Source organism: Notamacropus eugenii, chromosome 2, assembly GCF_028372415.1.
Source record: "Notamacropus eugenii isolate mMacEug1 chromosome 2, mMacEug1.pri_v2, whole genome shotgun sequence".
NCBI classification, from domain to species: Eukaryota; Metazoa; Chordata; class Mammalia; order Diprotodontia; family Macropodidae; genus Notamacropus; species Notamacropus eugenii.
In genome coordinates this window covers 63,460,836-63,483,909 of record NC_092873.1, presented here as the reverse complement: position 1 = coordinate 63,483,909, position 23,074 = coordinate 63,460,836, and the positions used below count along the sequence as shown (strand labels likewise).

The 23,074-nt window shown below is 43.0% G+C and overlaps 1 protein-coding gene across 7 annotated transcripts in view; it reads left to right on the top strand.

Annotated features, from left to right (window-relative positions):
• Positions 1 to 23,074, top strand: part of AGAP1 (ArfGAP with GTPase domain, ankyrin repeat and PH domain 1) — a 694,274-nt gene that overhangs the window by 445,878 nt on the left and 225,322 nt on the right. For all 7 annotated transcript variants that reach the window (XM_072640680.1, XM_072640679.1, XM_072640678.1 and 4 more), the window contains one exon: positions 18,367 to 18,471. In XM_072640680.1, the coding sequence (XP_072496781.1) occupies positions 18,367 to 18,471 (105 nt within the window). The remainder of the gene's footprint in view (positions 1 to 18,366; positions 18,472 to 23,074) is intronic.

The following is a 23,074-nucleotide window of genomic DNA, read 5'->3' as shown; positions in this document are numbered from 1 at the left end:
CTCTGGCACTTACTAGCTATAGGACCTTGGTGAGTCCCATGATCTGTCTGAGCCTCAGTTTCTCCCTCTGGATGGTAGAGATAGTCTCCCAGGTCTTTTCTGGACCAAAGTCTGGTCTGCAATGCTGCCATATGTTCTTTGAGACCAAGACAAGTCATTGCAGTTGTGTGCCTGGCTTCCTTCTAATGATAGATTTAGGATAGTTTAATATTACATTTTTAAAAAAAAAAAATTTAGATTAGCATCATTGAAAAATTATACTAAAACTTAAAAATAAATGGCTTAGCAATATGAAATATAAGGAAATTCTTTCTTTTTCTATACTTGTCAAAAGCCATCTTCTTTTTCAATTAAAATTCAAAAAAATCACAATGGACCCCTGAAATTAGAGTGGACTGTTTGTGGCTATGCTTGGATTTTTTTTCATAAGTATCCCAGGTTTGCCCAAACGTAGCTGAAATGACTTCACATCCACTGGCAAGATTATAAAGCCACAACAATAAAAACATAAAGGCCACTCTCTACCACTGAGCTCCGCTGTCTCACCCCTATTTGAGCCCAACCCAGAGATGGTTGTTCCTTGATGACTGAAGCCTCTAATATGTTACAGGAAATGGGGCATGAAATACAATGCTTTGTACCGAGTGTAGACTTAAGTGATTCTTCTGTTGAAACAACAGAACCATTTTTAATGTGCTGACACAATATTGGCCATGTCTCTTCGTTAGAGTGCCCTGATTAGCCATCAGCCTGGATAGCTTTACTATGGAACTCCTTTTTGTTTTTGTTTTTAAATGCGAAAGCCCAAACTAGAGGCCCCTTCATAATCGCCGGCAGTGTGGGTGCAGCCAGTTGAGAGTTTAGCGGTTGCTATTCAGTGTTCCTACTTTGATATGTTGGTTTTCTATGGGATTCCATCATCTTTTTGGAATTTTAGTATTATTGAGAGGCATTCATTCAATTTTAATTCAATTCTAGCAGCATAACTTTACAGATCAGGGTCAGTCAAGAAGGATGCGTTAAGCACCTATTACGTGCCATTCACTGTGCAAAACAGTGGAGACAGAAAGGCAAAGACGCTGTCCCTGTTCTCAGGGAGTTTACACCGTAATCATGGAGACAATATCCAAACAACCTGCCACATATTAAATGCTCATTAAATGCTTGTTGACTTAATTGTCACACACACACACACACACACACACACACACACAGAATATGAGAGAGAGAGAGAAAGAGAAAATATGTCGCAAGGTAATCCCAGTAAGCAGTGGGAAGGGGCAGGGTGGGGAAATTGGGAAAGGTCTTATGTAGAAGCTGAGATTTGAACCAAGTCTTGAAGAAAGCCTCAGAAACTAAGAAGAAGCCATGTCAGGGAGAGCATAATAGGGGCAGGGGTAATAGGGAACCAGTAGAGTTTTGGGAGCATCGGGGTGATATGGTAAGAACAACACTTTAGGAAAATCCCTTTGGAAGGTGAGTAGAGGGTGGATTGGAGTGGAGAGGGTCTGGGGAACAGGAGACCACCCAGAAGGCTGCTCCAGTAGGCCAGATACAAGGTGAGGTGAGCCAGTCCTAGGACGATGGCTATGAGAATGGACATAATGTATACAGTGGGTGTTGGGAAAGTAGAAATAATAAGATCTCACAGCAGATTGTACATGTGCGGTAGTGCTTGTATGGAATTGAGGATGACATGAGATGACTGGGATAATGGTGGTGCCCTCAAAAGTGACTGGGGAGTTGGGAAGAGATGACAGTGTGCAAAAAGATGAAGAGTTTTGTTTTGGACATATTCATTTGAGATGCCTACAAGACATCCATTTTGTGATGTCCAAAAGACCAAAGCTAGGTATGAAGATTGAGGAATCATCTGCATAGGGGAATCTATGGCAGTTAATGAAAGCACCAAGCAAGAGTGTTTACAGGAAGAAGAGAAGAGGTCATGGACAGCATTTAGAGACATGTATGATTCCTGGGCATGACTTGAGGAGGCTCTTGTAAAGAGGACTGAGGCATGGCGCAGCAGGTGGGAGAAGTATCAGGATGGAGCATCATGGGGAAGAGAAACAGTGATTGACAGTGTATGGGTCTTAACAAAGATCAAGAAGAATGAGGGTTGAGGAGAGAGCCTTATCTTTGGTCTTGAGACGTTGGTGATTTTGGACTGAGTAGTTTTAGTTGAATGATGAGACTAGGAGCCAAATGGCCAAGGGATCAGGAGAGAGCAAAAGGAGAAATAGATACACCGAGTCTAGACAGCTTTCTTAAGGAATTTAGCAAAGAACAGGAGAAGAAATGTAGCATGAGACAGCAGATCAAGTGAGCTTTTTCTTTCTTTGTTCGTTTGTTTGGTTTGGTTTTAGCATGAGGGCAACATTGGCATTTTTGTAGGCATCATGAAAGGAGACCATAGATGGAAAAATCTTAATGATTAGATTGAGATATCTTATGGGAAGAAAACCCCTTCAAACAATCTGGTCTTAATGATCTGAGCCTTCCAGCTCTGTGACATGGAATGTACCAGTGATCAAAGAGTCATGATTCCCAGCAATCAATCAGTATTTATTAAATACCCACTGTGCACCAGGCACTAGGGATATAATAACTGCAGCAAGATAGTTCTACTGAAATGTAGAAATTCCCCATAGTATCATGGAAGGTGGTTGTTTAATTGTTTTCAATCGCCTCTAACTTTTCGCGATCATACTTGGGGCTTTCTTAACAATGATACTGATTTGCCATTTCTTTCTCCAGCTCATTTTACAGATGATGAAACTGAGGCAGATGTCTAAGTGACTTATCCAGTGTCATAGAGCTAATATGTGTCTGAGGCTGGATTTGAACTCAGGTCTTCCAGACCCCAGACCCAGTATTCTCTCCACTGTACCACCTAGCCGCCTCATAGTGGAAAGTGAACTGAATTTGAAATCTTGGCTCTCGATTCAAATCCTAGTGCTGCTTCCTATGAGTTGGGGTCTTCCCCTCTTTGTATCCTCAGTTTCCACAGCTATAACTTAAGATGGGGATTATATTCGGGCATCCCTAAGGTTGCTTTCACCCGTAGACCCTGGGATCCTTTCAGGAATTCTATATCACAAAAGGTTAATGAGATGATTGCTTATTTGGAGAGAGATTTACTTTGATGGATTTTTAACTGCTTTGATCCCTATTCTGTAAAGTAGTTAGGGAGTGGGATGTGTATGTGTGTGTGTGTCTGTCTGTCTGTCTGTGTGTGTGTGTCTCCTAATCTGCTAAATGAGTGCTGGGGTTGAGGGTTCCCCAGAGTAGCCCTAGTTCTTCCTTCATGGGGTTTTTATGAAGATTCCATGAAATATTGGTCAAAAAGTACTTCCCATCCTTTAGAGTGCTCTAGAAATACTCGGACTTGTGGCCTCCCAATACATATGTTCCTTCCCTGTTCTACAGGGTACAAGTTGCCACTTAGCCAGTTCTGTAAATAGTGGTGGTTATTAAATTAATGTATCTGTTTTCAGGGAATCTTATATTCATCTTTACCAAGTAATATGCTTTTACATCACAACCTATAATTTACCTCATGGTCTCCTACAGTTTTGAGGGCATGGTGGTAGGGAGGAAAAGAAAAGGTCTTAAGAAAGTTTAGAACAATTGTTTTTTTGATGATGACACGTCTTTGTCCTCATGTTATCACCACTAGTAAGTTCAAACACCTCATTTTTAATATGAGGAAACTGAGGCACAGATCACTGAAGTGACATGTCCAGGGTCAAACAGCTAGTAAGTGTAAAATGGGCTGCCCCCTTAGAGGGATGTCATAGAAGGGATTCTGGGTCAGGTCTGGCCTAGACAAGCAAGGTCACTTCCATTTCTGAGTCTGAATTATTATAGAAAGTTCAGCATGGACTTGGGAAAAGGCCATTGGATTTGACCACAAAGAACTTGATTGATTACCATGGAGAGAACAATTTCAGAGGAGTCAGGGAAGGGGAGTGCTGGGGCTTGGGCACCAGCTTTGCAGATATTGACCAGTGGTTAATCTTTTTTCTCTAGTTTGGAGTCCTGGAGCCTTTCCTGAGGGAACAAGAGGCTTGGTGATTTACCCAGGGTCACACAGCCAGGATGGGTCTCAGGCAGGATTTGAACCTGTACCTCACTGACTCCAGGGCCAATTCTCTATCCACAACACAGTCTTTCTGCCTTTCAGACTATTTCTGTGCCTGTCTGTTTGTCTCTGCGTATATGTATGTGTGTGAAATGTATGCAGTTGTAAGTAGCTATTGAATTGAAAGTATTTGCCTTTTATTTGGAATAGATCAGTAACATAATTTTAATTAATATGTTGTCCTTTTTATCTTATATTGGATTTTAGTTGCATTTATGTTAAGATTTCCTATCATATCCTTAATTAATTCCATATCCTGATCTATATGATCAGAAAGCAGCAAGCTTTTTTTTCTTTCTTTTTTCTTCTCCTTTGCACACAAGGGAAGCAGTCAGAGAAGCCCCCATTCTGCGACATCGACACCATCCTCCTCATTACTTGGCCCTGCTTGGAAGTAGCTGGCTCCCACCAGACACAGTTATTATTCTGGGGTTTCTCCACTACTTACCCAATTGGAAGGCATTCTGGTTGGCTTTGTGCTTCCTATCAAATGGGGACAAGGGCCATCTTCCCAGGGCCCTGCTCCCGCTCAGTTACGTCACCAACCAATGGCTTCCTCATGTTCTTGGTGATCCACAAGGGGCTGCCTGTGGGCAAAATGTGTGGGACATTGCTATGCATGAAAAGCCATCTTTTACTGTCTGTTGTTATTTCTACTTGAGTTTGAACTCACTTGTCTAGTTAACTGAGGCATGTGGATTCTCACACACTCTCACACATATGCACACACATTCACACTCAAATACACACACCCAGAGCCCAACATATATGAATCTGGTGTCCTTATTCTGACATTCAAATCAATAGGCATTGATTAAATATCTACAATGCACTAGGCACCATCCTAGGACCATGAACTTTATTGAAAAACAATTCCAGTCCTCAGGGGGTTTCTGTTCTATCTGGAAGAGACCCGTATTCCTTCATGTCGTGGTAGAGGAGAAAAGAGGGCTAAGTTTAGAGTCAACAGACTTAGGCTCGTGCCCTACATCCTCTGCTTCCTGTCTGGGTAATTTTGGGCCAGTGCCTTCATCTCTTTGGGCCTCAGTTTTCTGAAATATTTTCTGACCTTTGATATTGTTTCTAGCTGTCAGTCAACAAGCATTTATTAAGTGTGTGTTGGGTGCCAGGAATTGTGACAGAATGTGGCAGTCATGATTCTCAGGATTAGGGATTCTTAACTCTCTGTGTGTCCTGGTTCCCTAAGGTGGGCAGCCTACTGATGTCTAGAGGCCCCTTCTCAAAATCATGCTTGTAAAGGCTTATGATAAAAGGGAATGACAAAGGAAATCCATTCTATTAAAAGTTATCAGAATATTAAAATTTTTTTTAAAAAGTGCTGGACCCTTAGGCTAGAGGACACTAATCACTGTGCTCCCTTTGCTGGTCTCTAATGAAACTGAAAATAAATATAAAACATTTATTAAAATAAATGCCTGGTGAACTATTCTAATTCTTATTTACATTTTGAGGGTGTGTTTTTGAGGGTTTTTTCTTTTTCACTTTTTATTTACTTATTATTATTAATATTTTTTTATTCACTTTCTTTTCTCCCTCAAAATTAAAAACATCTTTTAACATGAGCTGTTGGTTTTGCCAATTGGTACCAGAACTGGGTGTTGCAGTTAGAGTGCTGAGGTACCTTCCCGCTCTTGAATTCAGTGATTCCATGACTTAACTACCCCAATATGCCTTTAATCCTTAAGGTCAGTGATTAATTTTTACCTTCGTATCCCTTGCACTAGACATACTTGTAGTAAATACTGGCTGATTGATTGATTGAAAACAGGACGGGTTGACCTCATCCATGGCATTTGAAATATGTTAAGTCATGGATACAGTCCAGGATTTTTTTTTATTGAAGACTAAAAATCTTCTACTGTTCTGGTAGTGTTTTGATTACAGTATCCTTCTTTCCCATGATTGTTGAATCATGCATTTGGGTCACACTCCAAATGCTTCTCTCTAGAGATTCAGGCTGGCCCCTCCCTGCATCCATGACCACTCTGTCTCGACACTTCTGGCCACCTGGTGCCTTTACTCTTGGTCTTCCCCTTGCCCAGTGCCCAGCCTCATTCACAGGACTTTACATGCCCTGGGGTGGTCACGCAGTCTGTGAGCAGAACCCATTTCCGGGCCACCGTGAAGTTTCTCTTGGTTTTGTTTTTAATTGTTGGCCCTAGGGAGGTTTGGAAAGGCCTGAGAGTGTGGGCAGCCAGCAGAGAAAGTGATTGAGCATCTTTGCACGACTGAGCCGCCTCTGGAAGTCCCTGGGTGATGGTCAATACCAAGGAGCATCCAGCCTCAATGTCACTGTCCTGCCATTAAGTGTAGATATTGTCATCTCCGGTGCCGAGCAGCTCATGACAGGAGGGGACAGGGGGAAAGGAAAGAAAAACGAGGTGATCAAGAGATAATATTAACTAGAAAAAATCAAGAAGGGTTCTGTCAGCCCTGGCAGAAAAAAGAAAAATTCTTCCTCCTCGGCCACCCCTGTTTTTGTTAGTTTCTAGGACAGATCAGCTCCATAGTTTGGTTTGGTTTGGTTCTTAAGATAGAGACATTCTTTGATGGAAACCCGTCTGAGTTCTGAGTTGGCAAAGCCATCTCCACTTAGCCCGAAGTGGGCAACCCCTCCAGCCTGAAAGGTTGCCCACATTTCTGTCTTTGCAGCAAAATCCTGCCAGCTGCCCCAGCCTGCCCCAAACTTGTCTCGCCCTTGTCCCGTTTCGTCCTGTGATCTGGTGATTGCTGTGTTAAATTAGATCCTCTGTCCGTCATTATTAAAATGTGAAGTGTGTCGAACACAAAGGATACATTTCAGGGCAGTTAGCTGAATAATTCTGCTCTCTATTATCCCAAATTACTGCTGGGCTCTGGAGAGGTGAGCAGTTTAGCCAATTACTGGCATTTGAGCCGGATTTGCGGGTGATTAGCTCCTGGTCGAAGCCAGGCCTGGCGAGGGGCTTTGAAGCTGGGGCCTGTGTGATTTTCACAGCAGTGAGGTAGGAATAGACGGGACTAATGACAGGAAGGTCGCGTGGGTGAGGTGACCCGTGGGGGGGGTGGCGGGTTTAGCAAATAGGGGAGCCACAATAACAAGTGTGTCACTCACCCCACCGTGCATAATCACGCTTTATGGGATTGTGGGAGACGCTGACAGCTCAATTAGAGCCTCACCCTTTGTATGGGAGCTGAGGCAGAATGACAGAAAAGGGAGGGGGCCACAGGGGAACTGGTTAAAGATCCAGGGCTGGGAGCCTCATGCCTGCCCCCCCAAACCCTCCTCCATCTCCTACACAAAACAAGCTCCCCCCCACCACAAAAATACGATTTGTGAAATAATAGTTTGTCCAAAGGAGGAGGAGGATGGTGAATACCTCTGTTTAAAAAAAAAAAATCTCTGTTAAGTTGTCTTACTGGCGTTTCTATGGAAACGCTTCAAACTGCAGAGAAAGTTAAAATCTGTTTTAGAGATAATAGGGCGCTCTGTCCCCTGTCTCTGCCAAATATCCTGACTCCCTTCCACCAAAAAAGAAAAAACGAGAGAAAGGAAAGAAAAAGTCCCTGGCCCCAGTGGGCATGATTTTACCTGAGATTTTTTAAATGAAAGGAAAGGGAAAGCAAGAGGAGCAGGTTAGCTTCATGGTAATTAATAATATTTATTTTAATGACAGCATTTCTCCTGAAACAGAAAACACTGTCTCCATCTACTAATCATCTGACTGTTCAGACGGCATCATGTCCAGTCAAATGATGTCTGTCGTAGCACTCTGAGACATCTCACGCTAAGCCCCACACTCCAAAACGCATGGTGTCTGAGCCTATTGACCTGAATTACATTGAATTTGGTGCCCAAACCAACAAGCAAGTCAGGGTGATGGAGGGTAGAAAAGCCTGGATTCACATCCTGCTTCTTACACATGCCAAGGCCCTTAGCCTAAAGTATGCCAGGAAACTCTGACTTTGAATTATAGAATAGATGCCCATCTGTACTGGCACAGGGCTTCTTAATTGGAAACTCCTTAGGTCACTGAAATGATGACTCTGGGAGAAAAAAAGTGAAAGATGGGGGTATGGGGCATTGCAGGAACAGTGGTGGATAGATTGTGATGTTTTAATAGAGGACTAGCCTTGGAGACACCTTCAACTGTGTGATCCATGGTCTTGAAACTGAGGGCTAACCTTAGAGGCAGGCCCATCAGCTATGTGATCCTCTGCTCCCAAGGTAACTGTTGGAGATTAGCAGTTACTCATGAGCTGACCATCTGCATGAAGTGGATACACACACACACACACACACACACACACACACACACATTAATGATGATAATCAGTGGAACATGGAGAGTGTGAGATATTGGGAGCGAGACCATCCCTATCATCCCACCCCACCTTTACCCAAACTCTTATGGAATAAATTCCTCAAACTCCTATTTGCTAGAATTAGCCTGCCAATCTCCTCAACGATGAGTTGATTATTGTCTTCCATATATTTTATCTTTCCTCAATGGAAGGAACCCACGTTGAAGCCCTACCTCACCTTTATAAACAGAAGACCAAGGGACCAGAACAAAGTGCCATCTTAACACAACAAATTAATTGCCAGTCAGCATTAGGCCAGAATTCCCACATCATGAGTTCCCAACCTTGAGGAAACTGTGGATCTGCACCCACCATCCCCTAGTGAGCAAGAGTCTTACAGCTGCAAAATGCTGAGCAGTTTTTCAGTTCCTCTACAGACGTTTTTTCACCCGATCTGCCCGCCATTTTGTTCTAGAGATAGTGTGTTATCCCGTACCTGGATTTGGTGGGCAGCACCTGTCCATGTCTTTACATCAAACCACTATAGAGGATCTTCTCAATTCAGCTCAAGCCAACTAACAGTTATTAGACACCTACTAAAGTCAGTGCACTTTGCCTGGGACTTCTCCCCATACTAGGGGCAGCAAGTTTCAGTGGAAAGAGCAGTGGGAGATGGAAACAAGAAGATCAGTTTAACTGGATCATTGAGTCTATGATGGGGAATAATACGTAGTGAGCATATACAGGTCGGTTTGTGTAGATAATGTGCAGGGGAGGACACACCAGCTTGTTTCATCCTAGGGACCAGAGGGAACCATTGGAGGCTTTTCAGCGGGGGCCTGACATTGCCAATAGGTATTAGGACTATCACTTTGACATTATTATGAAGGATAGACTGGGCCAAGATGGAAGCTCACAGAGAAGCTGACTGGAATTCTACAGCCTCTCTTTAGAATTAGCTTTCTGATCTCATTATGTTCTGAACCAGACCCCGAGCTTGGAAAGAGCATTGCCTCAAACCCCCCCACTCCCAACTCCCAGAGCTGCTTCTAACCTAGTTCTGCAGCCATCAGTCACGGAGGGGAGAAATCACTGGTAGCACCACCAGCTGCTACCAATAGGAGTCCTAGGAGCCCCAAAAGTGACAGCACCTCCCAGAGTGAAAGTACCTCCCAGACCACCAGCCTCACCCACCATCATCCAGGGAAGGAAATCTTGGGGAGAAAGGGCTAGCACACCCACTTACAATCAGGAAACATTTATTGAGCGCTTACTATGTGCCAGACTGACTGCTTCCCACAGGGTGAGTGGACCAGCCTAACTGAAGCAGTGGGCCACCCTGGGGCAGCATGTACCAGACAAGGGAGACCACCGACCTCTGCACTGTGACTGTGGTCTACCCTTAGATCCTGATGCAGACAACCCAGGACACACCAAACCCAAGAACTTTGGAAATAGTGACATTAAGGAAAAGGCAATAATATGTGCTCTGCCATTGTTTCCTGAGGCTCATGGGACTTTTTCATCTGACCTGGAGCTAAAACCTTCTGTGTGTGTGTGTGTGTGTGTGTGTGTGTGTGTGTGTGTGTGTGTGTGTGTGTGTGTGTGTGCTGTCTCCCCATTAGAATGTACACTGCTTGAGGGTAGGGACTGTGACTTTTCTCTTTGTCTTCCCAGCCTTAGCACGGTGATTTATGGATAGTAAGCACTTAAAAAAAACTTTATTTCATTTATCCATTCATTCATTCATCCTCCCATATATTTTGCACTGACTTTATCTGTGAATGAGAAGCAAAAATAGGAGAGCAGAGAGAGGGAGGTCCAGGCTTAGCCATGTGAGATCATAGACTGAAAACTGAAAGGAACATCTTATCCCACTCTCCTCATTTTACAGATGAGGAAACTAAGGCAAGAGACTTGTCTGGGGTGATAGAAGTAAGAGAGGTGAGGTCTGAACCCAGCTCCTAGGATTCCATAGTCAGCCCTCATCCCACTCTCTGTGAAACATGAAGGACCGGCAGATGCTAGTGTTCTGTACACCAGGACAGTGCTCCCCTGATGAATGCTGCAATGAGATCATTGGACCAGAAATGCTAAAAGCACTTTTTCATGGGTTATGGCTCTTAAAATATATAAATATGCATATGACATACATTTTATGTATATGGAAAATGTGTAAATATATGATTATGTATAACCACAAATTACATTCAAATATTTATCGTGTCTGAATCAAATGTATGTATTTAATTATACATATATTAAAATATAATTGATGCATGCATTAATACATATTTTGCTAACATGCCACAAGGAATTCACAGCTTTAACTAGAAGACAACATATTGTTCATCATTGAGCTTGTTGATGAGATGGTTGAACCAGAAATGCTAAGGGAACTTTTGTATGGAGGATAGCTCTTAAAGAAATAGGATCATATGTGTTTGCATGTGTATATATTTCTATATCTGTATATTTTAACATGCAATTATGCATGTGTATGTTCAACAAGGATTTCTTTAATCTCAGCTTAATAATAAGCATCATACTAAGCAAAAGAGATAAAAAAAAATGAAAATAGCCCTGCCTTCAGGGATCTTACATTCTACTGAAACTCCCCAAAATAGAAGGTATATGCAAAGCAAACCTAAAGTGGGGATGGGGGAGTGACAATCTGGAAAGACCTCGTGGAGGAAATTATTCCAGAGCTAAGCCTCAGCTCACTAATTTTGGTGCTTCTAGCTTTAGGGCCAAGTTTGATCGTTTTAATTGCACAGAAATCTGTTTCTCTTGTTGCTTTCCATTTGTATCGTGATGATCATAGCTAGTATTTATCCAGCACTCTAAGTGTGCATGGAGGTCTTCTTCTGCCGTCTCTTTTGATGTGAGTTGTTGCAGTTACTGTGTTGTCCACGTTCCTGGTTCTGGTCTCTTCTTTTTGCGTCTGTTCTTGTAAATCACCCAGGCTTCTCTGTAGTCATCATATCCACCATTTCTTATGCCTCTGTGATGTCCAGTTACATTAATATTTAAACATCATTCATCAACTATTCGGACATTAGGATTTGTTGAAAATACTGTGGACTCTGGACATTTAAAATGCTACTAGATGGGCAGCATGGTAGTACATGGAGAAATAAAGCCAAGAGGCTTTATTGCATTAGTGTTCAAATGAGATGTCATTATTTATCTCAGTATCAGAGAGTGATAATCCCAGTTTTGAACCTCCAGACCCATAGAGAGGATAGGTTGGGATGGATGCAGATGGATGCCTGGATAGAACACAGACTTGTCTAGCCCAAGCCTCACAGTGTGAGTTTTCTTAATGGAATGAGGTAGAGAGACAGACTTTTATACAGTGGATAATCCCTTCTAACACTAATCATTACTACCTGTGTGATCTTGGGAAAGTCCCTGAGCCTTGATTTCCTCATCTGTAAAATGACAGGGTTGGGCTAGAGATGCCTGTGAGGTCCCTCCTGGGTCTAAAACTGTGAATCCCCCTGAAATGTTATGAAGCATTTTATCCTTTTTTCAGAGATAAGTGCTCTGTTTTGTTAACCACTCATGAGATTCCAACATGAACGGGTAGGACTTTATAGCAGACAAACTTCTGTTACTATCCAAAAACAGTTTTCTACTTCAAGTTGACAGTGAGGGCCCATCATCCCAACATCCACTGCATCTCCCTAATCAATCTCACTGAACCACAGCTCTGCCCCTGTCCGTGTGCTATTAAATGCCCCCCTTGGCCTTCAGGAGCCATGACCACAGATGGGAATTGTTGCTTGTTTGTCGGTCGTATTGTTGAAAGTCAGATCTTTGAACCCACAGTCTCTGTAGAACAGAGAACCCCACCACTCCCTTGACCAGCAGCCTGTCCTTTCATGTGCTGTGGCCTCCCACATGGGAGCCTTGTCATTAGCCATCCTGACGGGCATCATAATGACCTGAATGCTGTGCCTGAGAGCAGGGTCCTCACCCACCTGGAAGGGTGCCTCAGAACTCCATCACAGAAGCTGATTGGCTCAGTTAGGGCCCCCCAATCTCAAACAGCAAATGCAATCAATAAATCTTTGTTGGTAAATAATTGCTATTGAACAGAGTTTTAATATAAATTTATGAGCGGTGTTTTATCACAGCTTGGGGCTACAGCAAGCCACTGAGTGATGGATTTCAGATATCACTTACATTCATTACATTAACTTTGTAAGTTATTTAAAGCTTGTACACTTCTCATCGCTTTTGGCTTGCTGTGACCTCCTGGGACTAGACACAGAATCCACATGACTAACAAAGGCTTTGCCACAGACTGACGCACCAACTTTTGGGGGGACAGTAGGAAGAATTCCCAGAACAAAAAGCAAGACGTGTTTGTGCAAAGGCTGAGGGTTTGAATGGTAGCTCATTAAAATCACTGGCATCCCTGGACCGCAATTAAACTATTAACTGGATGATAGTCAGTAATTAGATTAGCATTCCCAGTTTGGGGAATATGGCTTGGATCTGTTCTATATCTTGACCTTTTATTTCATCAGCACAGGGAACTAGTTCTGTTATATCCAGCAAATGCATTGAGCTTCTGCCATGTTCTTTGTGGTAGGGATGTAGAGATCTTTAAAAAGAGACAATGGCTACCCTCAAGCAGCTTATATCCCATCAGGATGGGGAGCACTATTTACACCAATAAGTTAGAACCAAACAAATAGTAAGTTATTGGGGGAGAATGCTTCTATCACCTGTAAAATGATGGGGTTGGACCAGCTGCCTCTGAGGTTCCCAGGCTCTAGATCTGTGAATCCCACTGAGATTTTATGGAGTATTTTCTCCTTTTTCAGAGATAAGTGCTCTGCTTTAGTAACTATTCATCCTAGGAGGGTCAGCAGAGCCTCTTGTACTGGGTAACATTTAAATTCCAAGAGGTAAGGAAGGGGAGCAGGCCAGGAATTCCCAGTGTGGCAACTCCCTCTGTTAGTGCTGATTGGCAGCTCCTCTGCTGACTTGGACAGATTCCTGAGGTTTGGAGAGATCCAGTGATTTGTCCAGAGTCACCAAGCTGTACGTGTCAGAGGCAGGGCTCGAAACCAAGACAGTTAATAAGGATTTATTCAGCGCTTACTCTGGGGATGCCAAAAAGGGCATGACTTCAAGGAGCTTACCTCCTAATAGGGAGACAATATGTAATTAAGTAGACATGTCAATGCCAGTCCTGTGTCCATACAGATAATAAGAATGAGCTTTAAGTTCCTACCCCCTGCCCACATTTCATGGCAGAAAATTGCCAGCAAATTGCTATGAAAATAAAGCAGTATTTCACTAATAGGTGCTGTCCATTTTTAGAGTGAAATCCATGTGAAGATATAGCAGATCATTCAGCTGAAACCTGAGCATTTAGCCCCTAAAATGCAGCTGGAAAAAAACTAGAGAGGGCCAGGAATTTTGTTGAGCTCAGTGCACAAACACAGTCGAGGATAAACATTGATAGATATTAATGGATATTGATGGATAAGTATTACTAGATATCGATGGATAAGCATTGTGATTTTCCCAGGTACTTACTGTTGGACCCACTTATTGTTGCCTCCTTGCTATATAGCTGTGCTACAGTTTTGAGATAACAAGGATGTTAAGCTCTTCTACAAGGAGCAAAGATCTGTCCATATTCTTTGATCTTTTTATACTCTGTGAAACTTTCCAATCAGATCCGATGGAATCTGAGGGTAGGTAACCATTGTTGGGCCAAAGATCTGTCATGCCCTGGGGAACCCTTTCCAAGAGCCAGACCAGCTCTCTGAGTCTCCTGACTCCATGATCAGTGTTCTTTTCACTGCGCCGTAATGTACAGCTGCTTCTTTTTAAGGAGACCTTTTACTTGACCTCCTACCCTACCTCCTTTCAGTAGCTAATGCCTCCCCTCCAAAATTACCTTGTATATACTTTATATATACACTCATATGTATACTTATGCTTTCCTCTTGTAGAACCTAAGCCCCTTCAGGGCAAAAGCTATTTCAGCTGTGCCTTTGTATCCATCCATGGAACCAAACACATGCACTCCATGCATTCATGGATTGATTAATTAAATTTATAAGCCTATGTTCTCTTACCAGTTTTCTATCAATATCCCCAGAACCTAACAGGGTTAGGCTGACACATAGTAGGTGCTTAATAAGTACTCTTTGATTATTGTTTGAATATTTCAATCTACGAGCCCAACACCTGTTTTTATTTGCTCTATGTTCCCAGTGTTTGTAACATGTGGTAGGCACTCAGTGAATACTTTTAGTATTGATTCAATTAGCAAACATTTCTTAATTATTTGTGTTCCAGGCACAAGAGAAGTGCTGGCCATAAAGAAAAGGTAAAAACATCCCCTGTACTGAAGGAGCTCGTGTTTTAATGGGGGACCAGCTTGTGCCTATACAGACAAGCACAAAGTAGACGAAGACATAGTAATTGGGTTTTGCCCTGGGTTCTTAATTCAGGTCAGCATGCGGTACATGATTTGGACATTGTAATCATGGGTTGCCTTGAATAATCAGCCGTCTGTAATTGTTATGAGATACTCAGTTTTGCATTTTATCACTGATAAATTAATTTTTTTCTGTCTGCCAGAACAAGTCCAGAACTGCTTAATCCCCCAAATGGCTGTGGGGGTCAGAGTTTCACATCCTTGCCTAATTTTCATATTTTCATTCTTCCTCACCCCTTATCTTTATTTATTTGAATTAACATCTTTATAGTCTCCATTGAAGAAGGGCTAATGATAACTGTGGGATTTGTCTGTGAATGTAACTGCACAGTCACCGAAGGAGCCCCGAGCATCCATCTGGCCTGAGATCCTGGGGTTTGAGTTGAGGATTAGGGCTTATTTTGGTGGGGGGGGCACGGAGCTTTCAGAGGTGATGGAGCAGCTCTAATCTGTCAGGGCCACAATATCGACCCTTGGCCCTGGCTTTTGTTGGAACTCCATATGAAGTGGAGGATGGAAAAATGTAATCCCAAACTAGCATTTGCTCCAAGGATGATTGTGCTAAATGTGAGCCCGGAAACCTCTCAAGTCAGATTGGGCAGAAGGACTTGGATATTGTAACCGCCTGTCTCTTATTCTAGCCACCCAACTGGCTTCCATGGGGTCCTACCATTCAGGCAGTCTTCTTGAATCCATGATGAGATAACCCATTCAGGAGGGCTTCATTCAATAAGTCTGTCAGAATAGCAGATTATTTAGAAATTTACATTCTTTGCCAGTGGCAAATACTGGAAATCTCCAATTTACAAATCGGGTGTATGCCCAAAGCTCATCTGTATATAGGTTGTATCTAAATCTGACTTCATTTCCCTGGGAATCAATGTTTTCACTTGTGAGGAGATTCCTAGGCTAGCCCAAAGGAGTCTATTTTCTATCATTATGATGATGACGAACTTGTCTAACATTAATGAATTTAAAATTTGCCTATACAAAGGCCAGATAATAAGGATAGCATATGGATTTCTTCCTTTGTGTTTTATACACATATACATATATATGTATATATACACATACATGTACATATAGATGTACATTTTACATTTAACAACCTATTTCTTTTCCCCATGACATAACAGAAATATGACATGATGGGAATTAAGAGACTATTATGCTACGAATAATGATCCAAACAAGAAAAATTAAGTCAAACTGACTAATCTCCATGATTATGTAGGCCTGCATCCTTGTACATATACAGGTTCTCTTGGCTGCTGGTGCTCTGGATCACAGCAGATTTCACCAGAGAAGATGCAAAGGCTGAAAGTCTTTGGAGCATATTCCCGTTATTCTGGGGCTTTGAAGTTTCGGGGAGGGGCTCCGGCCTTTGATCAATTTCTCTCATTTTTTATTTGTGTCTCTGGCCTATATGCTTTTGCACAGAGCATCCCCCTTGTCTGGAATGCCATCCCTCTGAGATCCACCTCATAGAATCTTTAGCACTCAGCCCATCACTACCTCCTACATGAGGCCTGCCCTGATACCCACTCTCTCCCCAACCCCAAATCTTAGTTCTCCACTACAAATGCCTTACTCTTACTTGGCATATATTTTGTATTCACTTTTCTACATACATGTTCCTGTTCTCACCCACCCCAATAGAATGTAAGTTGCCCAAGAGCAGGGCCCTTTTTATTTGATCTTGATATGCCCACTTCTGAGGCCAGTGACTGGCATGGGCACAGAGCCGCTGTGTCTGATTTGCTGATTGATTGTTCAGAGGTAGAAGGAAGAGGAGGCCGGGTACAGAGAATTAGCCACTGGGAAGTTTGCACATGTACATTTTGATTATTTGTAACTTGGAGTTCCCGGCCTCTTGTCACTTTCTTGTGGGAACTGCCATCTTGGAATGGTAGGGTTGCTTTTCTCCATAAAGATGAGCACAGAACAGACAGAGGCCCACTTACAGACTAGGCAAGGAAGCTTCTGAGAACTGAGCCCTGATTTCTGTCGGATTGAATGTGGACTGTGCACTCCTCCATATTAATGTAAGTCTTATATTTTCTTGATAAGAAAGAGGTTATATTAGAATAAATGCTCATCAGAATCACTTAAACGATTGCATTAAGCCTGTCATCACATATAGAGGATAATTGGCTCCAAATTTTGCATGCGTTTCAAGAAATGATAAAGTGGTTTAGCTTCAGAATAGGCTCAGATTTGTCGCTGGGGCCAGTTGGGTTTTTTTTTAAATTCCTAATCTTATAAATTGACATGGTGCTTTAGAGCACTAAGTGTAAAATGAGAGCGACCTGAATTTCAAATGCCATTGGCAACCTTAACCGAAGAATACATTTGAACAGGATGGATATTCTGATTATCCTTCAGTTAAACTGAGATTCTTTTTAAAGAAAGATAATTTTTTTTTAATGATCACATTCAAATGATTGGTCTTCTACATATAATTGACTGAATAATTTATTGAGAATGTGTGATGTGACATGCATATCTTATATATCTTTTAACAAATATGGGTAATACCATTGCGTTGCACTGGTAATAGTAAGACTTCATGGTCTTTTGAATGAATAAAGTATTTATTGAGCGCTTTCTGTGTATACAGCACCGCACTAACGTCTGGGGAGGAGAGAAGTCAGATGGGCCCTAGACTCAAGGAACTCACAGCCTATTGGGAGGGACAGCACATAGGTCAGGGTTAGCTTCCAGGAAAGTCCCATAGGCCTTAGGGTACTGTTGAACCACTAGACAGGGCCAAGGACTCTGGTGTCCTTACATCTACAATAAAGTGTTGGCGATGTAGATTTGAATAAATAAATGCAAACTAGAACTGGGGAGAGAAGAAAGGACACACGGTAACAGCTAGAAGGTTTGGAAAGGCCATATGTAGAAGGGTGGATAATGGTACCAGCAACAAACATTATTTGTACGTGTGTGTGTGTGTGTATAGAGGTGTGTGTGTGTGTATGTGTATAGAGGTGTGTGTGTGTATAGGGGTGTGTGTGTGTATAGGGGTGTGTGTGTGTGTATAGGGGTATGGGTGTGTGTGTGTGTGTGTGTGTGTGTGTGTGTGTGTGTGTGTAACACCATAAGGTCTGTAAAAGAACTTTACAAATATTATCTCATTTTACCATCACACCAGCTCTGGGAGGTAGGTGTTACTATAATCTCCACTTAGCAGATGAGGAAACTGAGGCAGACAGAAGTGACCTGATTTGCCCAGCATTACTCATCCAGTAAATGTCTGAGGCTAGATTTAAACTTAAGTTTCCCCGATGTAAAGGCAATTGTTCTCGGACAATTCAAACATAATTCTAACTAGTTTTTAAATGTGTTAAAAAGATGACCAGAAATGCTTGAAAAACTTCTATACAGCCAACAATTGTTTCTTTGTGAAGGTCTTATGTTTCATTTTCCTTCTTTCTTTCAGGGCATGCTGTTAAAGCGAAGCGGCAAATCACTGAATAAAGAATGGAAGAAGAAATACGTCACCCTGTGTGACAACGGCGTCCTGACCTATCACCCAAGTTTACACGTGAGTGCTGGGCCCCTGCTCTGGGACACTGATGTCAGTAGTACTGAAAGTCCTGTCTGCTTGTCTGTCTTGTGGCTGAGCCATCCCGGATGCCAGCCATGTCTCCCTCTGGTTCTGTAATCTGGAAATAACTGGCCTCCATCCATCCTGTAGAAAACAACGCTACCTGCTTTAGAAGGCCTGTTATTTCTTGTGTTTCTGCTTTTTAAAAAAAGAATTGCTATTGCTAGTTTTCATTTTGATATTACTTTAAATTTCCCTCTCCTTCTCTCAAAGAACCATCCCTTATAACAAAAAGGGAAGGAAGGAAGGAAGGAGAGGGAGGAAGGAAGGAAGGAAGGAAGGAAGGAAGGAAGGAAGGAAGGAAGGAAGGAAGGAAGGAAGGAAGGATAGATTCAGCCAAGTAAAGCAGTATATTAGAAAATTTCTGACACTTTGCAGTACTCCACACCCCTTTATTTCAAACCACACTGGGGACAGCAGCAGCTGGTAAAGGAGGAGGGCCGGAGATTAACTTGATGAAGGTTTTCCTCATGAGGCATAGGGCCCACTGCCTAGTCCTTCTCTGTCATTCATTCTCTGCGAGATTGTGACCAACCTGCCAGGCCTCAGTTTCCTCATCTGTAAAAGGAGAGGTTTAGGTTGGACCTTTAGATTCCCATTGAACTGTAATTTGCCATCAAGCCCTGAATGTCCCTGGCCTCAGTTTCTTCCTAAGAGGAAAGACTGGGGGCTGAACCTTTCCAGCTCTGAATCTGGAATCCCACACTTCTTTCTGGAAGTCCTAATGTTCCCATAGGCCCCCTTGCCATTCCATGCCTCCACTCACCCTTCCTAGAAGCCCTGTCTGTCTCTTTGTCCCTTCTACCCTCTCCCCCAAATCTACTTGGGTCTACACTATCTAAAAGCAGTAAAAGCAAAGTCCTCCTCTCTGAGCACATGGATCCATACTGCCTTCCATCTCCTTCCTTTTGCTCTCTGCCTTTCACATCCCCACCACGTGCTCCAGCTCTGGAGCTTGGCTTATTTATGTCTTATTCTCTCTTATTCTCATAAATAAGACATAAACACCTTGGCTTCCATTGCCACCAGTCCTCTTCTCAGACTGCACTTTCCCTGGTCCCCCCAAGCTCCTCCTCACCGAAGCCTGTGACCTCCTCTCAGAGCTCATCTTTCTCAAGCCTCCCAGAGCAGCTGATTCTCTAGATCTCCCTTCTGACCCATCCTGACTCCCAGAATCCCATTTTCTCCTGTTTCTCTGACTGCTCTTGGATAGTCATCCAACTTGACAAGGTCAAGGGTCCTTTGGAGGGTTTGAATATTCCTCTTCCCAGTGTCTAATTATTGGCAACCCACTGGCTTTGCCCTTGCCTTCTCTTCCATCTCATCCTCTCCCATGGCTTTGGTTATTAGTCTGTGCTGATCCCTCCCAGAATCATATTTCAAAGCACTCCCCCCTTTCTGCTTACAGTTAGTCCCTGATTTCCATCTTCCTGCTAATAACAATATAGCAGAACTAGAGATCCAGAAAAATTATCACTGGGAAGAGAGGACAGGCTTGCTTTTTATTCCCATGAAGTGCATGTTATAGGGAGACACGCAAACTCTCTGGTCAACAGCTGTTTGACAGTGAAATTCCCTGGAAGGTAGTGAGTTTCCTATCAGTAGAGATATCCACAAATTTTCCCATCTTGACTTAACTAATCTGAGGGGTTTCTCACAGTTTGTAAGATTTATTAATTCCACAAGAGAATCCAAATTCATCAAGTATAGGCTTTTTAAAATGGAAGACAAAGATAAATCTAAACAAATATCAGCAGTCTGTCAGTTCAACATTCCATTAGATTAAGGAGGGAGGGATTTTTCCATCTGATATTTGGACCAAGATCAGTTGAGTTTCAAAGGAAAAGACAGTTCTGAGCTGAAAGTACTTGGCACCATTTTGGTCAAAGGCTAAACCAAAATAGCGGAATTGCTTTTGTTACTGAAATGTCCTGTGGTTGATCAGTTCATCTGCTCATTTATCTCTCCAGTTATTTAGCTTCCTGCAGACATGGTCTGAGCCATCCATCCTTCCATCCATCCATCCATCCATCCATCCATCCTTCCTTCCATCCATCCATGCAGGTTTGCATTCCATGGTCGTTTGTTAATCCCCTGTTCAGAGCTCTGTGTTTGGTGCGAGGTGTTATAAGAATTTTTAGGAAAACATTGACCCTGCCTCATGGAGCTTTCTATCTAGTAGAGAGAATAAGACATAAACACATGTGTGTCACAGTATTTTCAGTGTTCACAAGCACATTTTGAAGGCCTGAAAAGAACCACCCAGGATAGAAGAGAAGTTCGAAATCATTACTTGGTGACTGGTACCACAGAGACATTCAACAAAGTATTGAAATCCTGGTTCCTTTAGATAGGGTCAGGACACCTTGCCCAGAACCCTTTGAACATGCTGGCATGGCCACTTCCACTGATAAGTCACATCAATCCATTCAAACAGCGTAGAGTAATCACCAAGGATCAGGTGAGAAGCAGCACAGAGAAGCATTTCTATTCAACACTTGCCTCTGATACCTACTGACCAGGTGACCAGGGCAAGTCCTTTTAGCCCCTCCATCTCCCAGGCAACTCTCTAAAGACTGGGAGCTCCAAAGGAGCTGCTGATCTCCATCCATGGGCGGAGATAGTGCACCAGGGGTGTCCAGGTCCAACTCCCACCACTCAGAAAAAGAATATACCAGGTCCTAGGGTCACAAAGACAAAAAGAAAACACTAGCTACCCTCAAGAAACTTACATTCAACCAACATTCAAAAGGCCTTAAAGTGCCTAAGTTTTTCATTTGAAAAGAAATGTTCATATCTTTGATATTTATAGCACCTACCTTTCCCAATGTGTCAGTTCCCCGGGAACCATCTATTTATAACACCAAAGGGGATGGGGAATGAGGAGAGACAGTTAGCCAGCATATCAACCAACCTATCAAAAAGTCTAACAGTTTTCCACAGCCCTAGGCCACCACCTCTGCAGGAGACCGGAGGGTGTCCTCTCATGTTTCTTCTTTGGCGTCAACAAGGTACCTACCTCTCTGCCTAACTTTGTTTGCAAGAGTCTTCGTTAATACCCTGTGGGTCACAGTCCAGGTGGACCTAGTTATGACAGCTCATTCTAAGAATCCTTTGCTTTCCCTTCTTCCGATTTAAATGCGTGCCTTGGGGACCAGTGTGATAGAAAAATGGAGGCAATAATGAGAAAGCCCTCGGACCTTAGGGCGTCACAGTTCACTGTCACTGCCTATTCATCTTTCCCGTCTGTAGAACTGCCGCTGTCGCTGAGGGTGTGGCTGAGATGGTGGCTGCCTGGGCTCTGAAGGCACCCCAGTGAACCCCACCAACTGCCCTGTGGTCCACGTGTGGGCAGAGTGGGCAGTATGCACCACCTCCTGTGTTCTTCAAGAGATCCCTGCCCCTGGTTGTTGAGGTTGGGAGCCATGCTCTGAAACCACCTGCCTCTTGGGGCTTCTGCTCCAGAACCACCTATACCTGGACTCCAAGTCTAGTATAAATTCCAGCTTATGACGTTGAATCTATTGCCTGATGCTCTTATTGTCTGCTTCCCCCTGTCTCCCAGCCAGCACAGGGCTCCGACTGAGAGGCATCTGTCTGAATGGGTTCAGGAAGGAAAAACCACTGGGGATGTTTCCATTTTCTTCAGTCAAGACATCTAGATTTGAGGTCTAGAAGGAGCCCATAATACTGTCTATTTTTCCTCCACACTCTCTAATGCCTTCCCCCCAGAAAACAACACACACACACACACACACATACATGCACCCACACACACATTAACATGGTGATGACCTGTCTGCCTTTGACACTACCATAGTGTCCCCTCTCTGGGAATCAGTTCCTTGCTTTGTCAAAGGAAAGGGTTCTCCCAGATGGCCTGAGACCATGACAGATACGATCTCTGTGGCCTGTGCTTGTCTTGAGTACCTCATTATTTCCTGTTGCCTCCTCCATTAGACCATGAGCTCCCCAGGACTAGGACGGCCTTTTTCTCTTTTCCTTGCTCTTGGCACAGCATAGGTGCCCAATCAATACTTGTTAGTAAGCTAATTAATAAAGACTGAACTAAGCTTACTAAGAGTCAACATCACACACAGCATCTAATACATTCTGTCTTTTCTAGAAGGAAATGACTGCTTTAAAAAAAAAAAAAAGCTTTTACTCACTTGAAGAAAAAGTTGAAATGTAGGATTTGCTGAAGGATTTCTTAAGTCAATTTAATTTGATACAGCACTGCATGCCAGGCATTACCCCAAGACAAAAATGCCTTCAGGAAGCTTCCATTCTATTGGGGAGCAACCCATGGGCAGCATTTAGTGAATACATAAACGTGTACAACAGTCCGAATGAGATTGCAAGTCCAGTGATCCCCAAAATAAGAAAGCAGACTGAATGATCCTGAACACTCTAGTGGTAATGATCAGACTTCTCTCCCTGCCAAAGGGATGAGGAGATCTGCCTCATTCCCTTTGTGACGCAGGGGGGCAGAATGAGGGTGTTGGATGAGCGTGAGTCACAGGTAGCCAACTGTTGGCCA